This window comes from Periophthalmus magnuspinnatus, chromosome 6 (genome assembly GCF_009829125.3).
Source record: "Periophthalmus magnuspinnatus isolate fPerMag1 chromosome 6, fPerMag1.2.pri, whole genome shotgun sequence".
NCBI classification, from domain to species: Eukaryota; Metazoa; Chordata; class Actinopteri; order Gobiiformes; family Gobiidae; genus Periophthalmus; species Periophthalmus magnuspinnatus.
In genome coordinates this window covers 31,697,947-31,717,681 of record NC_047131.1, presented here as the reverse complement: position 1 = coordinate 31,717,681, position 19,735 = coordinate 31,697,947, and the positions used below count along the sequence as shown (strand labels likewise).

The window sequence follows — 19,735 nt, the reverse complement described above, 5'->3', positions numbered from 1 at the left end:
CAACAGGTTCGATTGACAGTGTTGCTAAGTGGCCACTCCCTTCTAAACCAGTGATGCGGGCGGCGGGAAGGGGCGTTACCTTCAACAGCCTCGCTCCCGATTGGCTCTTTGGTTGCTATGACACTCACGGTCGGAATTCCTAATATGCAACTCCGCTCCAAATTCATCGATATAACTGCTCTGGACTCGATGAACTTCATTTGGAGCTGAACGCTGTGGGTGACGTTCACACTCGCTCAGTCACGTCTTTACACAGACCAGACCGTTCTCATTTTAACCCCCTCTCGACCTCAAACTACACGGACTGTTCCTTCTCTATCAGAGCGTCAAAGCTACAGAATTCCTTACCTGGGAAAGAGAAGCTGAGTCTGCAGACGCTTTCAAATCTAAGTGAAAAATACTTCTACCTGCTTTTTCTCTGTATGTAAAGAACTACACCTCACTATATCGCAGTTCACAGAGTATGAACGTGCATTGTGTCGTGCGTCCTGATTGGCTGTTGGACTGTAGACCATTGTGTCGTGCGTCCTGATTGGCTGTTGGACTGTAGACCATTGTGTCGTGCGTCCTGATTGGCTGTTGGACTGTAGACCATTGTGTCGTGCGTCCTGATTGGCTGTTGGACTGTAGACCATTGTCCATCAGTCTCCTCCGTGCCGTGTCTCCTGTCCAGTACAGAATGTGTTCAGACAAATTTACATAAACGTTGGATCTCAGTGTGACTCTGAAGTGCTGTACGTTCGCGATTTGTTTTCTCCCCGACAAAACCCACAATGTCGATGAAACGTTCTGCACCGACAAAGACGCCTACGAAGGTTTGAACTTTGAGAGAGTTTAAACGAGAGAGAAATGTGAGAAAATGTTAACGCCTGTGTGAGAAAAGTGTATAAAGTGTGTGGTGAGGGGTTTTACAGACAAAAACAGAGAGAATAATGTAAAAAATAAAGACGATACTTCGCAGATTTCGACTATTGTGGGTTATTTTTAGAACGTAATTGGCGATGCAATTCCAACTCCCACATATGAACGCTGTTGTGATTGGCTGATTAATGTAACGTTCTTTCGGTGCTTTGAAGCTGGAAAAAAGTGCTATAAAAAATGTACTTCTCTATTCACTGTACGCATTCTCATCTTAACGCAGTAGTGATGATACATAAAGCGCTAAAGCAGATCCTCGCTCGCCTCTCGGGACTGCGCTTGGAAGATACGCCTTCCACCGCAACGAGCCGTACGAGGCTGCTTAAGCTCAACTGTCAGTCGTGTTTCCACCTTCTTCCAGAGCTGACAAAGGCTGTTCACAGAATACAGAGCAGTCAGAAGGACAGTATGGAAACTATTATGAGAAAACGACATGGGAAAAATGCAGAAGACTCGCTTTTTCAGACGTAAATGTTTGCTGTAGCTGTGCTTGTTTTTGTTAGACGGATCAGTTGGGTATTTCAAGTATTTTAAAGTCAAGGTCAAAGACAAAAAAAGGAGGCTACAGACACAAAATGATCCACAATCTGCTGTAGTTTAATCAGCGACTGTGAATAATGGACGAACATAACAGAAGCATGGATAGGTACAAAATTAAAGGTGTAATTGAGTGGGTCCTGCTACCTCCTCGTCTCCATGGAGATCTACTGCTTTACCTGTAATTTCCGCACTGCTTTGAACTTATGCATCTTGCACATTCAAATACAAATACTTTTACTGCTCCAAAACGTCTTGATCTCCCGTAATTTGGTCTCACGGCATCAACTGATACTTCTGACGCCAGACCATAGACTCTAAATACACTGCCCGGCCAAAAAAAAAGTCATCACCTGGATTTAACGAAGCAAATAGGTTGTTGTTGCTGCAGTTGGTCCGGTCTAAGTTCAGCAGAATGAGGTCAGCTGACACCTGAATAAACTGAATGACCAGGTTATTCCATCAGTGGATTTCTGGCCATATTCCAAGATGACAATGCCTGGATTCATCGGGCTCAAATTCAGGAGCGTGAGACGTCATTTTCACACATGGATCGTCCACCACAGAGTCCAGACCTTAACCCCAGTGAGAATCTTTGTGCTGGAGAAGCTTTGAGCAGCGTCAGACTCGACCATCATCAATGCAACAGGTGAAAAATTAATGCAGCACTGGATGGAAATAAACCTGAGACGTTGGAGAAGAGAAATCGAAACAAAGTCACAGCGAATGTGCGACGTAATCAAAGCTGGCGACTTTTTTTTTTTGGCCAGGCACTGTATAAATGGACGTAGCTAACCTGCTAGCCACCGCATTCCAAATACAAAATGAGCGAAATGTCAGACTCATCATTCTGGTCTTAAATGTTCGTATTAACCCTCTACATGATCCTGGGGTTTTTATTTCACTATTGTGTCTGTGAATCAACGCGTGAACATTAATAACAGACAAATCAGGTCCTTCTTTCATGAAGGTTGCTCCTGTTAGCGTTAGCAACAATTTTGATTGACATTGCTAAGCGCCCGCTCCCTGCTAAACCAGCGGTGCGTTACCTTCAACAGCCTGGCTCTGGATTGGCTCTTCGGTTGCTATGGTACCTGCTCCAGCCTCGAGGAGCTTCTTTTGGAGCAGACGCTGTGGGTGACGTCACACTCACTCGGTCACTTCTTTACACTTTCTTTATGTGCCATACTGTGGAACATTCTTGGCAGGTTCCAGACCCTCTACCCCAAAGGTTACATAGTGTGTCTTTACTTGTCAAACAGGTATAAAATTCAAACGGGGGAAATAATTCAAACTCAAGACCAAAAATCAAAGTAATAATAAAGTAAAGCTCATATTATTATGTTATTGTTATTATATTATGTTATAATTATAATAAAACATAACACAGATATAATACTATATAAACTAGATCATTATTAATAACTTATCACAATGAAAATCACTATAAAAGAACTTTATAATTAAAGTAGAGTGCATAAATATTGTCTGATCTGGAGCGTGGCTTATTATCAAATACTTTTAGTGACGACTGTGATGTGGAGAGGGACAGAGAGCTACTAAAAAATGAAATATATCATTTATTTATTCATTCATTTATTTATCTTTATTTATCCATTTATTTATTCATTTATTTATCTATTTATTTATTTATCTATTCACTTATTTATCTTTATCCATTTATTTATTTGTTCATTCATTTATTTATTCATTTATTTATTTATCTATTTATTTATTTATTCATTCAATTATTTATCTTTATTTATCCATCTAATTATTTATTTATTTATCTTTATTTATCCATTTATCTATTTATTTATTTATTCATTCATTTATTTATTCATTTATTTATCTATTTTTGTTAATTTTACTACGGTTATTTTTCATATTGTAAATTGGTTTGTACTTAGTTGTATGGATGTGTGTGTGTGTGTGTGTGTGTGTGAGGATGCATAAATGTATAAGAATGTGTTAATTCTAATGTATTTGTGTAACAGTTGTGCTGTGTTCCGTTCTTCGCCTGGCGCCCCCTGTAGGCGAGGAGGTTATGACACGTTGAACTGTACTAAAAAATACTAACCAAAAAAGTAAAAATTATAATTCAAACGCAAACGTGTGCATTTCTTCTCGCATCTTCCGTATCCTAATGTTGAGTTCCTCCGTTCCGACCCGCTCCCGCTCGTCCCGCCTGCGCTCGGGTCATCCGGAGGGCCTTGTCCCGGTGCCAGAAACCTGGACATTACTTATATCTGCCGTCTCCGCTCTGAAGAAACATCTGGTCTGGCATTACAGGGTTTAGAGCCAGAGGATAATAAAAAGAATAGAGTGTCAAGATACTCGGCAGTTCCAAACCCGAGGGACTAACTAAAGGAGCAGAAAGTATACAGTTATAATGAGCAGACAGATGTGAATGGTGCAAATTGAGCATATCGGGGGAGTTCCTAGGTTCTTTTCATTGCTGTTCCTTAAAGAAGACGCATTATGGGATGGTTATTACACAAGAGGTACAAAGGTCTAATGGACCGGTCGATACGAGAGGTCCCATCTATGTTTTCTATCACTGGGCAACCTATTAAAAAGTCTATTTCATTTCAAAGCTCTCCCGGCTGATTACTTTTGTTCCTTATAACTTAGTAAAACTGTCACCGCCTCAACTCTGAGAGGATCTGCTGGGAAAACATTTGGGAATTCTTTGGGAATTACGCGGCTTTTAGCAAATGCGCATAATGAATGAGACCATTTTTATTTTCTACGGGGAATGGAGCAAATTTAAGCTGCTATTAGATAAGATTAGAAGCAACAAAAACAGCAGCTGGAGAGGAGGTGGGTGAGGAAAACCTGTGCACATATTCAGCCCTGCACATGTGGCCTGGACGACGGCGCAACTAAATATGAACGAAGTGTGAACGTGCTCAAATTTAAACCAAAAAAAGTACAGGAAAAAGCTCATTTATGTGTAGAGCTATGGCAAATGTAACTGATCATACTGTATTTACATTATATTTAGACATGAATGAATTAATTTTATTTTGGTTGTTTACATTTTTTGAAAGGAAAAACTAAACAAAAATCATTTTCTTCACTAATTACAACCAAAAAAAAAGGATTGGGCTGAACCATGACTGGACTCTACATCCTCACCTGTGCCCTGATCCTGTTTGTGGACCAGGACACTCCCGTCCCTCGTCTGGCTCAGTGACTCGGTGCTTCGCTGAGGGGGGGGGGCCGTCCTTCCGTGACTGGGTCCCTCTCTGTCCCTTAAACGAACGGCTCTGGTCCTACAGACTTGAACTCTATCTGCAAATGGATCAGTACTGACACATCTGCAGCTTGTCCTGGTTTAGTCCTGGTTTAGTCCGGGTTTAGTCCTGGTTTTGTCCTGGTTTAATCCTGGTTTTGTCCTGGTTTAGTCTTAGTTTAGTCCTGGTTTAGTCCTAGTTTAGTCCTGGTTTTTCCCTGGTTTTGCTCTGGTTTAGTCCTGGTTTAGTCCTGGTTTAGTCCTGGTTTTGCGCTGGTTTTGTCCTGGTTTTGCCCTGGTTTTGCCCTGGTTTTGTCCTGGTTTAGTCCTGGTTTAGTCCTAGTTTAGTCCTAGTTTAGTCCTGGTTTTGTCCTGGTTTTGCTCTGGTTTCGTCCTGGTTTAGTCCTAGTTTAGTCCTGGTTTTGCTCTGGTTTTATTCTTGTTTAGTCCTGGTTTAGTCCTGGTTTAGTCCTGGTTTAGTTCATGTTTAGTTCACCTTGAAACTACCACTTGGTGACATCACAAGGTGAAACGGAGCGTTTTGAGCATTGGAGATGTTACAGACACCTTGGATGAAGCTTTAAACCAATTTTGGAAGTAGCTCACAACTAAAAATACCAGGTTTGGTGCCCAGTAAAATGAGTTACTGTATTTAACATGGTACAGACTGGTCGGTTTATTCTCTGCTGTAAACGTGACGATCTGAACACGTAACCCTCGTGCTTGTGTCCTCACCGTTCCGTCTGTAGCGTGACCTTGGAGGGCTCCACGTTGGGGTTCTCCCACTCCATCTCGGGGCAGTGCATGAAGTAACAGAGTGTGTAGATGGCCTCGGGAGCCCAGTGGAGCAGGCTGTTCTTCTGGTGGATGGGCGTGCCGTTGTTCTGGTTTTTGGTGTACAGAGGCTGGAGGTAGAGCATGGCCCGAGACAACAGGTCACCTACGGAAAACAGGACACGAGAAGAGTTTAGGCGAGGTCAGGTACGCACAACTGGGACGCAAGGTCATTCAAAGTGTTTTACACCAAGAGAAAGAAGTTAACATCGCAACGCAACAAATCAAAACATAAATAATCATCAGAAAAGTAACATTAAAAGAGAAAAGTGCAGAATAAACCCCTTTAGTCACAGATAAACAGAACAGTTTGAGTCTGGAGTTAAACTTTGTCAAAGTCGAGGCCTGAGTCACATCTAGAGAGAGAGAGAAAGAGAGAGAGAGAGAGAGAGAGAGAGAGAGAGAGACAGAGAGAGAGAGAGAGAGAGAGAGGTTTAAACTGAACAAAAGTCAAACACTGATTCAACAGGTTTAGTCCTGTTTTAGTCTTGGTTTAGTCCCAGATTAGTCCTGTTTTAATCCTAGTTTAGTCCTGGGTTAGTCTTGTTTTAGTCCTGGTTTAGTCTTGGTTTAGTCCCAGTTTAGTCCTGTTTTAATCCTGGTTTAGTCCTGTTTTAGTCCTGTTTTAGTCGTGTTTTAGTCCCAGTTTAGTCCTGGTTTAGTCCTGGTTTAGTCCTGTTTTAGTCCTGTTTTAGTCCTGGTTCAGTCCTGACTCTGGGCTCCTGCAGGAGGTCGGTCCCTGACGTCCTCAGACTGAGACGGTTCATGTTGTTCTAACTTCACACGTGGGACGAGATGAGGCCTGAATAAAACTAAAGTCGAGTTCTGTTACAGGAGCGACCGGAGGGAAATGGTCCAGTTTATCTTCACCCGTTTGGTTTAACGCACGAGGGGCGAGAGACGGCGAGCTGAGGAGGAGGAGGAGGAGGAGGAGGAGGAGGAGAATCGCTTTGTAAAGAACTTATATCTGCGCAACAGCAATTTCACCTTGAATTTCACTCTTAAATCTGTGTTTGTCACGAGAAGGAAACATGATAATAACAGACGAGTCGTGTGTGTTTTTGTGAACGCTCAGAACTGCTCCACAAAAATGTATTCAACGTGTAGTGAAGCATGAAGAGCGACATTCTGCAAACATCATCCATCATCAACACGCAGTCAAATAAACACAGCACATGTTAGGACCATGTATATACAAATAAAATATATATAAACTAATAAATACATACACTGATGGATAAAGGAGCGGCGTCGTTTTGTTTAAATAAATCAACATCTGTTTGAGTTTTTGTTTATATAAATGGACATAGCTAACCCGCTAGCCGCCGCGTTACAAACAGGAAGTGATCATGAGCGCGTTTCCTGCTCCATCGACTCTGGCTTCAATTCACTTTCTATTGAAAAACTGCGTCCTGTCTCTGTCCCTGCTGCTGTCAGACCCGTCATTTTGGTCTTAAATGTTCGTATTACCTACATCACTTTAAGTTTTTTTTGAAAGATTTTGACTAAAAAGCCGTCGTCAAACCGCTCAGTTACAAGTTTCATAAAGCTGCAGAAGAATGGAACTATGGGTAATGGGCTGTTACTTCAAGCTTCAGCTGCAGTTTCAGGACATTTTCTTAGCCGCATTATAGACCATTATCGCTCGGCTACACTTTTATTCTTTTATTAGCCATAAAAATCACGTTAAATGAAGTATCAGCCTGTACTTTTACCTTTTTTCACACAACTACCTCTATTTTACATATCCATCCTTATTTTTCCTTTAACGCGCTCTGATTGGTCGTCTTCGTGGGCGACGTGAGCACATTACCGTAATGACAGTAACGTATTTAAAGAGCCTCATGTTTCTGCTTTGAGACGCCGTTTGAATTTACACGACGCACAATCGGTTGCGGAGTCACGGTAACGGAAAGTCCACGACCGCGAGTCTTAACGGCGACGATAGCATCCGACGCTAAAGGGTTAAACAGTCTCTTGCAAAGCGCTACATGAAAACAAAACTGAAGTCTGTGTAAATATTGTGAGGAAATCTACGAACATAACGCCACAAAACAGGTACGTTTGAACTAGCATAAGCGTTTTACCACAATACTGAGATGTTAAGATGCACGTTTTAGCAGAATAAGTTCTTTTTTCAGACCAAGGTTCGTAAAACAAGATATGAACGTTAATAACAGACAAATCAGGCGTCTTCTTCTGCTAGCGTTAGCAACAGGTTTGATTGACAGCGTTGCTAAATGCCAGCTCCCTCCTAATCCATTGGTGTGGACAAGAAGGGGCGTTACCTTCAACAACCTCGCTCCTGATTGGCTCTTTGGTTGCTATGATACACACGGTCGTAACTCGGCTCCAAATTGGTGACGTCACACTCACTTAATCCACTTTTTTACACATCTATGGTCCTCCCTTTGTCTTTTTTTTTGTTTTAATTTCCATCCACTCATCCATTTTCTTCCTCTTATCCGGACCCAAATCACGGAAGCAGCAATCTACGCCTTCCCCCACCCCAGACACCTCCTCCAGCTTCCTCCACAGCGTCCCTCCACCGAGTCCTGTCTCTATTTTATTTTTTATTTCCTGTAATGCATTTTTTATTTTGCCAATTCATAACGAAATAACCCAAATACTTTCGCACACGGGGGATGGGGGTTTGCTCTTTGCGAGTTCGTGCTGTAGACGCTCGTTCTTGTCATTCGCGGCATCTGTAAAAACTCCAGCGAGAGTTTGTGTTTGTTGTTCGGTGTCCAGACGCAGACGGAATGCCTTTTAAGAGCGGGATAAGCGCGTCTCTTAGGGATGGACGGCACGGTGACCACACAGAGTTATTACGGGACATCTCTCTGCAGTTACTGAGTGGCTCTGGCTTCTTACTCGAAAAAACAAGCCGAGTTTATTACGGCGCAGGGCCTGAAATCCCATTTGGCTGAGTGCTGTCAGCTTGGCTTCTCCTTCCTTCTCCGGATGCCACCGCCACCACCTCGGCTGCTCTCGGAAAATATAATGAAATTCCCAACCTGGGTTTATTGATGAAAACAGCGTGTCATGGTGTTTTTTTTCCATCGCGGCTGATTCAAGAGGAACGAGATAGTGGAGCCTAATTGAACCTCAGTGTACGTTTACTGTACAGACCGACGGGGAAATACTCATTCCATTGGACAAAGACGTTGTTTTGCATTCGGATTGTCCTTTTCGGATACTGCCAAGACTCTATTTAGTCGTGACAATGTGCGAGCTCCGTGTGAAAAGAAAAACGTGAATGAGAGCTGAGCGTTCGTGCAATAAAACTGTCGTCCTCTGGGAATCCGCACGACGAAGACGAACGCGGCGGAGGACGTTTACGTCGAGATGCGAAAGGAGAAAGAGGCGACAATAGACAGAAGTCCCAGCGCTTTTTTTCCCCCTTTGAGATAATTTGGTGCTGCAGATAAGACGGTGGAGGAAGAGGAGGAGGAGGTGGAGGAGGAGGAGGTGGAGGAAGAGGAGGAGGTGGTCCGGCTCAGTCACTCCTCATGTCTTATTTATGGCGTTCAGTGACATTTTGTTCTGTGCGGGAAAAGTGGACTGGGAGTCAGACGAGGGAGCCACATCCACGACAGGTACACGGAGAAGAGCCACGTCCACGGAGAAGAGCCACGTCCAAGGAGAAGAGCCACGTCAAAGGAGAAGAGCCACGTCCAAGGAGAAGAGCCACGTCCAAGGAGAAGAGCCACGTCCAAGGAGAAGAGCCACGTCCAAGGAGAAGAGCCACGTCCACGACAGGTACACTGAGAAAGTCATGTTTGGAGCCGACACAGCTAAAGGAGAAAAGAGCCAAAGAGAGATAAAGAGAGCCAAAGAGAGATGAAGAGAAACAAAGAGAGATGAAGAGAGCAAAAGAGAACCGAAGAAAGTCAAAGAGAGTCAAAGAGAGCCCAAGGGAGCCAAACAGTGCCAAAGAGAGCAGAAGAAAGATGAAGAGAGCCAAACAGCGCTGAAGAGAGCCAAAGAGAGTCAAAGAGAGCCAGGAAGAGATGAAGAGAGATGAAGCGAGCCGACTAATGCATGACTGATGTAAAAATAAACATTCTTCCAGGTAGCAGCAAAAATCGGAGGAAGGAATTCTAGAAAAACAACCTCAAGGACTGAACATCATAAACACAAACAGTGAAGAACATTCTGAAAATGTGTTTATTACAGAATACTGCGACTAAACAAACTTTCAGAGTAAATGTATTTTGTAACATAGTCATCAGTGTACTGTACAGTATTCTGAGTATCTGGAATACTTTCACGCAGAGTCGCACTTTGTTTGTTTCACTATTTGTTGAGCATTTCCGATCACAATTCCCACATTTTTCCCACTGACTCTGTGCAGTTTGATCCTACATTTTGTGATCAAGAACCGCCACGTGTTCCTTTGAGTTTAGAAAAGTAACTGTACTTCGAAAACCACCAAATGAACGAGTAACTGAACCAGAACAGTTACTCAAAATTAGTATTCTGAGTATGTAATCTCAGCACGTTACTTCCCAACACTGTACAAATGACACAATTTCCACATCGCAAAGACAGTAGACATTTAGATAATCCAATATTTACTGCAAACAACACAATTCCTCCTTTTTTTAATCCAAACCTTTTGCGTTTTTATCCCTTTTATCCCAAAACAGTTCTCACATTAGCTCAACAGTTCATATTTTCTCTCAAAGGCTAAAGCTCCTGGAGTTGTTTACAATGTGCACTTCAAACTAAATTCTACTTTTCAAACAGTAATTGCGACTCTAATCACAATCCAAGACTTTATTTTTCGCACGGTTCATGATCAGTGCGTCCTCAAACATACGGAGGGAAATACGGGGCTAAACGGGGCTGGCTGTAGTTCCTTTGTGCATAAATATTCCAGATGACTTTTCGGAGCAGACTCAGTAGTTCACATGATTTATTACTTAATAGAGGGTAATAAAGCTTTTATTAAACGACCCACTATCTTTGATATACTGCAAATGTACATAGCACCGTCCAGCTCAGCTTTAAAGGAACCAGACAGATTAAAACGCACAAAGACGCTCTCAAACTTTTTTCGTTTTAATTAAATACGGAGCTTTTATGGTGGTGCTCTGCCCGGAATGTTCCACAGTGCGGCATTAAAGGTATATTTTTGCAGTTACTCGATTACGCGTTTTACGTTTAACGACTCAAAAACAGCCCGGAAAAAAAACTGCGTTCTTACTGTGAGCTTCAACCTGTAACGTGGAGTGAAGACGTGAGCTGCTCGTCTGAAGGTTCTGCCCGGAATGTTCCACAGTACGGCTTTAAAGATGTACAGCGGTCCCTCGTTTATCGCGGGGGTAAGTCAGATTTATTTTTTTTCCGATTATTCTATATGTTTTGCAGCTGTAAATCCTCTCACCACACACTTTATACACTGTACACTGTACCCTAGTCCTGCTTTACTTTATACAAGGGTTTCAGGATGACGAGAAACGGTTGCCATAGTGATTAACAATAGAAAACCAAAAATATCCGATATCTTTTAAATAGAAAAAGTACTGGAATAATGTAGCCATGTTTATAGATTATTACCAGGTGGTTACTAGGCAAAATCTGTGAAGTATCAGCTTTATTTTTTACATTATTCTCTATGTTTTTGTCTGTAAAACCCCTCACCACACACTTTATACACTTTTCTCACACAGGCGTTAACATTTTCTCACATTTCTCTCTCGTTTAAACTCTCTCAAAGTTCAAACCTTCGTAGGCGTCTTTGTCGGTGCAGAACGTTTCATCGACATTGTGGGTTTTGTCGGGGAGAAAACGAATTGCAAACGTACAGCACTTCAGAGTCACACTGTGATCCAACGTTTATGTAAATTTGTCTGAACACATTCTGTACTGGACAGGAGACACGGCACGGAGGAGACTGATGGACAATGGTCTACAGTCCAACAGCCAATCAGGACGCACGACACAATGGTCTACAGTCCAACAGCCAATCAGGACGCACGACACAATGCACGCAGGAAAAAAACATGCAAAATTGTACTAAAAAAATATGCGAAACCAAGAATATTTGCATTTCTTTGCTCTTGCTGTTTTAAGTTCTTCTGACATCTTACTTGGACTCGTCTCCGTGCAGATAAGTATAAAACCATTCCGTATAATGAGTTCTAGGCCCTCCGACAGACAAATGACACAGTGAACCTTTAAAACGGAGGGCATATTTAGTAAGTTCACTAAAAACGATGGACTTCGTGATGAGAAACGAGGAAAATCCTTGCACTTAATGAGTCAAACTTGTGTTATATGGACTTACATCCCGCTCTCTTAATCGATAGCTCATCCAGGTAATTCATTGAACACCAAGAGGAACAGGAAGAGGTGGAGGACGTGGTTTGATGTAGTAGCTTTAAGGTAATTGTCTTTAGTTTCAAGGTTCTTAACTCTGTGGGGAGATCGATCTAGATAACAACCTTCTGAGCGCGCTATTCCTGCTCCGTGTTATCTTTAAGGTCAGTAAACAGCCATGACGCGACAGAGACAACAACTCCTGATTATTCCCACTCTCCCCAGCGGCTCGTCTTAAAAACTGATCCCTGTTTGTGCGATGATGGATTATGTTTAGCGTGATATATGAGCCTTTTATATGGGCTCCACTGCTGCCGCCGCCGCCGCCATCGTCGTCGTCGTCGCCGTCTTTCAATTATGCGTCGCTATGCGGTTGTGATTGCGTTTAATGTTCGCCCGTGGCAATGCTGACTCCGCAGAATGCTAAGTGCCACTTTTTCTCACTCCTTTTAATGTCCCACGGCCGCGCATTTGGAATAACAAAGCGTCAGACGGGAAAATCTCGAGAGGGACTGAGATATAACAAGCCGCCGATGTCGTGTCTCGTGTCAGTGGAACGCGGCCAGGATTTTTCCAGGTGATCCGAGGATACGTCTGGACGCTCGGCGAGAAGATGTTTGAAAGTTAAAGAGGACATTATTATATCAACACGCTCGTTAGCTTTGAACTGTTTTGAAAGGTGTTTTGTCAGCGTTTTGCACCGAGTTGTATTTAGGCTGCGTTCTATTTATCCTCGGAGGTCAGAGGTCGGGCCTCGGGGTAACGTTTTCTCCGAGTTTCCGTCTGTGTCGTCCAGGTCTGATCCAGAGCAAAAGACGAAGTTTAAATCTGCCAACTGGACAACAGCAATTTGTCCAGTTTGTTGACAGAGGTAATACAGGAAGTGCTCCACTGTGTTTTTAAACTCCACAGACCTTCACTAGAATCATTTGGATCATTTCAGCACCTGGAATTTCCAATCTGTATTGTATATTAGCATGTTTGGGCAAAATATGAATGATGTGGGTATAAAACGTCTTGGATCGGCCAAACGGACTGAAATAATGAGAACTGTGCGGTGAGTTTAGTGTGAACTTCTTATTTTGACCTTTTTGTGACCCCTGTTAACTGTTAGGGTTAGATCTTTTTTATTTGAAGTTCTTGTGTAAAAAAAAAAAAAGTGCATCCATGACAAAAACGTCAAAAATAGTTGTTTTTATTTAAACTATGAGCTGTGCAATTAGTCCTTTTTTCATTAATGGAGGCAACAGCTGCAGTTAAACCTTTAAAGATCTGATTCTACGTAAAATCAACTCTTTCTCACAAACATGGAGTTGTGTTTTGTTTCATTCACATGTTTGAGTGTGTCTCCAAAGCTCAAAATGCTGTTCCACCTTGTGATGTCATGAAGTGGTAGTTTTCACAGTTCACAGCTACTACTTTTTTCCCCTTTAGTTCAGTAGAAAATGGGCAAATCCAGGTGCTTGAAATCATCCAAATGATTCTAGTGAAGGTGCGTGGAGTTTAAAAACACTTCCCGTATTACCACATGATGACATCACAAGGTGGCACAGAGTGTTTTCTATTTGAGGGAAGAGCGTTAATAACAGATAAATAGGGCGGCTTCTTTCCCCAAGGTGGCGAAAGGGGCGTTACCTTCAACAACCCGTCACGATCCTGCCCGTCCTGTCACTTGTTGTTACGCCAATCAGCCGCACCCGGGGAACCTGGGAGGAATAAGAGGAGCCGGGACCTGACACACGGCGCCAGATCGTCCGCGTACCTCAGTGGTGGTATCCGCTTGGCTTAGCTCTTTTTTTTTTTTTCATTCTCGTCGCTTTTACTGAAATTTTTGCTCCTGCCAGATCCCGCCTGGACCCGCTCCGCTTCCCCGTCTCAGACCCCGCTCCGTTCTGCCGGTGTTGTCCGTCCTGCCCCTGTCTCCGTCTCCCACGCCCTGGGACTACGACTCACGCCCTGTTCCTGGTTCCCCGTTTGCTTCTTGTTTGTTTAAATTTCACCTCTAATCTTCCCCCGAGTTCTGTATCTTTGGTCCCCCCCTGAGCCGAGCGTTACGACACAACCTCGCTTCTGATTGGCTCTTTGGTTGCTGGGATACTTGCGGTCGGAATTACAAATATGAAACTCGCTCCAAAACTCTGTGGGCGACGTCACACTCACTTAATCCACTTCTTTACACCGTCTATGGGTAAAACTAGCGATAAAAACTACGAAACTATGGCTCCAATCTGCTAACGAAATGCTAAACAGTTTTAAAAGTGCGTTTTTAACCCAGACATTGTTATTACAAGTGTAAGCTATAAATCAACATCTGAGAGTGACATTTTGTTTTTGTTGACATTGGCCCTGTGTCTCCATTAGCATAATGGAGCATAACGGCGCATTTGTAAGTGCACAGACTCAGCCGCCGCAGCAGAAGGTTCACGGAAGCGAGTGAACAGGACGGAGCAACGAGGGAAATAACACGAGTGCAATCAACGTTTTAACTGTCGAATATCAAAGTTTATCCACACACAGGGAGCGGCCATGTTGGATTATTTAACTCAGAACCAGCGCAGGGTTCTGACAGGGATTCTGAGACGGATGGGTGTTCCAGGGTAAGATTACAAGTCCGAACGCAGAAAATCTAACCTCTGAGAACAATTGGATCTCAGTGTTAGATGAAAACGTGTTTGATTAATCGTGTATTGTTGCGTTTGACTCTCGAGCGCTCAGAAACTTGAACCCCATCACCACACGCTGCTCTGTACAAACCTTCGATTATTAAAATAAAAACAAAAAATACTAAGTCCAAGTCATGCACAGGGTTATAAAATGTCATATAAACACTTTTAAACAGTAAAAATGAAGAGGCGGGGCTTATCACGGCTGTAGTTTTGACCAATATAGACTAAAGTTATGGTTTATTCCCACATTTACAATTAAATCTTTTTGTTTTTTGTTAATCCTTGTTCAGAGCAGGGTCGTTGAAATGTACAGTTTGACCCAGTTTCAGGGAGTGAGCTCAGTTTATCTCGAGCTGCTGTAACGTGTCATAAAGTTATTACAGGTCAGACATAAATATTCATGATCACGTGTGAAATGTGACTCTACGACAGGGCAAGTTTATTTGTAAAGCACAATTTGTACATAAAGTAATTCAAAGAGCTTTACAGGGTAAGAAAGACATTAAAGTCACAAAAAATAAAAACAAGTCAGTCACAGATAAACAGAACAGTTTGAGTCTGGATTTAAACTTTGTCAAAGTCGAGGCCTGAGTCACATCTACAGAGAGAGAGAGAGAGAGAGAGAGATTTAAACTGAACAAAAGTCAAACACTGATTCAACAGGTTTAGTCCTGCTTTAGTCCTGCTTTAGTCCTGGTTTAGTCCTGGGTTAGTCTTGGGTTAGTCTTGGGTTAGTCCTGGGTTAGTCCTGCTTTGGTCCTGGTTTTGTCCTGTTTTAGTCCTCAGACTCGGCCAATGAGGAACCATGTCATTACTGTTACAAATAGAAAAGTATCGTCACTGTAGTACTGTCACTGTAGTACTGTACTGTCACTGTAGTACTGTCACTGTAGTACTGTCACTGTAGTACTGTCACTGTAGTACTGTCACTGTAGTACCGTCAATGTAGTACCGTCACTGTAGTACCGTCACTGTAGTACTCTCACTGTAGTACTCTCACTGTAGTACCGTCACTGTAGTACCGTCACTGTAGTACCGTCACTGTAGTACTCTCACTGTAGTACTCTCACTGTAGTACTCTCACTGTAGTACTCTCACTGTAGTACTGTACTGTCACTGTAGTACTGTACTGTCACTGTAGTACTGTCACTGTAGTACTTTCACTGTAGTACTGTCACTGTAGTACCGTCACTGTAGTACTGTCACTGTAGTACTGTACTGTCACTGTAGTACTGTCACTGTAGTACTGTCACTGTAGTACTGTAATGTCACTGTAGTACTGTCACTGTAGTACTGTCACTGTAGTACTCTCACTGTAGTACTGTACTGTCACTGTAGTACTGTAATGTCACTGTAGTACTGTCACTGTAGTACTGTCACTGTAGTACTGTCACTGTAGTACTGTCACTGTAGTATCAGATATCGGCAGCGATCCCCAAAGTTTAGCTCGATCAAATCTCAGCTTCCAGGTGTCAGTTCAGTCGATTTCTTGGTTGGACATTTAAACACAAGACGTAATAATAAACCTATTTACTGGTCGTGCTCGACCCAGAAAGTCTCATAATGTTTGAACTTTATACAGTTTATACATTTAGATTTAGTTTTTTCTTGTATTAATTTAGATTAAAGGAGATAATGCTGTTTTCAGTCTCGCTTTGGTCAGACGAAATCGATCAGAAGTGAAACAGCCAGATCGCTGCATCGTTAGTTCCAAACCCCACTGCAAATTTACAAAGATGATTTCTATTTCCAGTCCATATGATGAAGCACACATCCAATTAAATTAGTGTAAAGTTGGTGGGCAGAAGCTCTCAGACGGGCCCAGATCTCGTGTATATCGATGTCTCTGGTCTGATCTGGTAATGCATTTGTGTGTACCTGGCCAGTGACTATAAATCTTGACGTTCCTGATTGTTTATAAAACCTGGCTTGAAATTTTAATTTAGAAGAGTAGCCTTTGGGTAAACGGCCAAATGTGAATTATTAACAAAAGCACTTTCAAATTCCAAATGTCAAGGCACTTAGTATTATTTACTGCTAAGAAAATGGCTCTAACGACATGACAAGTGCGTCGTACGTATATGTAAGTACGGCCGGTCTGAACGCAAAGATAAAGATGGGATTTAAAGGTTCTATATGACACAAAATGGATTCTTTAATGGAGCTTTAATCCATGTTCTAATGTGGTTTCTGCTTCAAAAACAGACCTGGAGTTGTGTTTTGTCACGTGTGGAGCTCCCTCAAAACAGGATTTATTCTCTTCTTTACAACCTGCTTTAGTCCTGCTTTAGTCCTGCTTTTAGTCCTGGTTTAGTCCTGGTTTAGCCCTGGTTTAGCCCTAGTTTAGTTCTACTTTAGTCCTGGTTTAGCCCTGGTTTAGTCCTGGTTTAGTCCTGGTTTAGTCCTGGTTTAGTTCTACTTTAGCCCTGGTTTAGCCCTGGTTTAGCCCTGGTTTAGCCCTGGTTTAGCCCTGGTTTAGCCCTGGTTTAGTCCTGGTTTAGTCCTGGTTTAGTCCTGGTTTAGTTCTACTTTAGTCCTGCTTTAGTCCTGGTTTAGTTCTACTTTAGTCCTGGTTTAGCCCTGGTTTAGTCCTGGTTTAGTCCTGGTTTAGTTCTACTTTAGCCCTGGTTTAGCCCTGGTTTAGTCCTGGTTTAGTCCTGGTATAGTCCTGGTATAGTCCTGGTTTAGTTCTACTTTAGTCCTGGTTTAGCCCTGGTTTAGTCCTGGGTTAATCCTGGTTTAGTCCTGGTTTAGTCCTGGTTTAGTTTTATTTCATTCACGTGTTACACCCTCAAAACAGGATTTATTCTCTTCTTTACAACCCGTGAGAACTGTCCCAAAAGGAAATACAATAAAATAAACATTAAAATGACAGTCTTGCAGTACATTACATGAAAATAAAAGTACACAAACCTCGTGAAGCGACGTCCAACGAGGGGCTAATCGCTCAACTAAGGTTCTTTCTTCTTATTCTAAATACATATGTCAGGATTTGGGTTTTTGTGTGTTCTGTGCCGTTTTCCCTCCCTCCTTCTGTGTTTGAACCTGGAGCCGGGCGGAGACTCTGGCACCTCCTCCACACACCTGCTTCTGATCAACGAATCAAGCCTCCACCTGTGAGCAGAAAAGGACTGAGGATCCGACACTTGGGGCCAGATCGTCTTGTCACCTTCCAGTATTTTCTTGTCTTCTTCTGTTTTTTTTTCTCTCCGCTCCGGTTTATTTGTCCGTATATCCGCCGTGATCCCGCTTCCTGGAACCATTCTGCACCTCCGTCTCCGACCCAGCTCTCCACAACCGACACGGACACCTCAGCCTCCGACCCAGCTCCATTCACAATCATGTATCTGCAAATAAACTCCGTCGAACTGTTCCCCAAGTCTGTATCTTTGGTCCCTCCGTCCGCCTTTACGACAACATCTTAATAAAGACGTCAAAGGTTGTTTATTATTTCTACATTTTAGTTAATTATCTTATCTTACCGGAGATAAAAAACATGACCGTAGAAGAGCGCGCAACTAATACGGTCGGGCGGAACTTTATTTAAAATAGTCTGTTCCGTGTGTCTCACCACTAGATGGCATAAACGTAAAATATAAAAGGACAAACGCTAAATTAAACGCGTAAATATGAGGGACTGTGCGAGTCCGTTTACATCTCCAAACGCTCAAAACACGCCGTCCCACCTTGTGATGTCATCAAGTGGTAGTTTTCAAGTTAACACCTCCTTTTATCTTTAGTTCAGTCGAGATAAGTGGCAATTCCAGGAGCTGAAATTATCGAAATGATTCTAGAAATGAAGGTGTGTGGAGTTTAAAAACACAGTGGAGCACTTCCTGTATCACCACATGATGACATCACAAGGTGGAACAGAGTGTTTTCTGTTTGAGAGAAGAGCTCAGCCTAAATATGCAGGTTTTTTTGTGTGTTAAACATGTGCGAATGAAACAAAAAAAACACAACTCCAGGTCTGTTTGCGACGAGGAAACGTCAGAAAACAGCGTAACACAGGCTCTTTAATTAAAAACACACTGTAACGATGACACATTTATTATTTAAAAATGACCCCGTGTAATTAATTCAATATGGAAACTAACTCGGCGATATCATCCGGAGTCGTTCCTCGCTTTAGCGCAAAACGCACACTCATAAAACGACCATTTCGGACAGTAAAAGAATGAAATGAAAGTGAAAAGTGCGGCTCGTCGACGCTGGAATATTTTTAAGATCCAGTGTTGAGGATGTAGCAGATGGTAATTAGAAACAGATGAAATTAAGCTCCAAGTGTCGTTAACAAACCAGGTGTGCTGCCCAAGGACACAAAATAACACAATGTGAGTGCGGAGGTGAATGTGTGCGTCTGATTCTGTTTCTTTAAAAGTATTTTCACTCAAGTTTTGCCCAAATATTTCATAAAGTGTTTGCTCAAACGGGGTCACTCATGTCCACGTCAGATATTGCTTTTATTCACAACAGTTTTATTTGTTATTATAAGCTCGAAGTTTCTTTGTAATATTGTTGTTTTCACAGTTCCAAATACGTTTTATTCCGAGGCGTTTTACTCGGCCGGACCGGGACGCCTCAGGGTCTCACCGGAGGAGCTGGAGGAAGCGTCTAGGGATGAGGGAAGTCTGGAGGTCCCTGCTAGACTAAGTTAAGAGGAAGAAAACGCATGAACGGAAATACTTTTTACATTGTGATGATGATTCTCCAGACAATTATCCAAAAAAGTTGCTAGATTCCATTATTGTACCGTTGTCCGTCGATAAATTGCGGTTCAACTTTCGCAAGTTTTCTCCCCGACAAAACCCACAATGTCGATGAAACGTTCTGCACCGACAAAGACGCCGACGAAGGTTTGAACTTTGAGAGAGTTTAAACGAGAGAGAAATGTGAGAAAATGTTAACGCCTGTGTGAGAAAAGTGTATAAAGTGTGTGGTGAGGGGTTTTACAGACAAAAACATGGAGAATAACTGTAAAAATAAAGCTGATACTTTGTGGATTTTGCCTTTTGCAGATTATTTTTCGTGATTTTTTCAGAATTTGAAATCTACAGACTTGAGGTGTGATGTTCGAGAACGGCTCTTTAGCTTAAACGGCTGGAACCAGATCTGATTTTTTAAAAGAACTGAATCTTTTTCATTCTAATTTTGATCCATTTTTATCCTGATTAACGCTGAACCGACACAAGACTCAGCGCAGTAAACATCTCTG

The 19,735-nt window shown here is 42.4% G+C and overlaps 1 protein-coding gene across 1 annotated transcript in view; it reads right to left on the bottom strand.

Moving 5' to 3' along the window:
* The window catches only part of btbd11b (BTB (POZ) domain containing 11b), a 201,166-nt gene that overhangs the window by 42,598 nt on the left and 138,833 nt on the right, over positions 1–19,735 (bottom strand). The window contains exon 3 of the mRNA XM_033968441.2: positions 5,429–5,633. Coding sequence (XP_033824332.1) covers positions 5,429–5,633 — 205 coding nt within the window. The remainder of the gene's footprint in view (positions 1–5,428; positions 5,634–19,735) is intronic.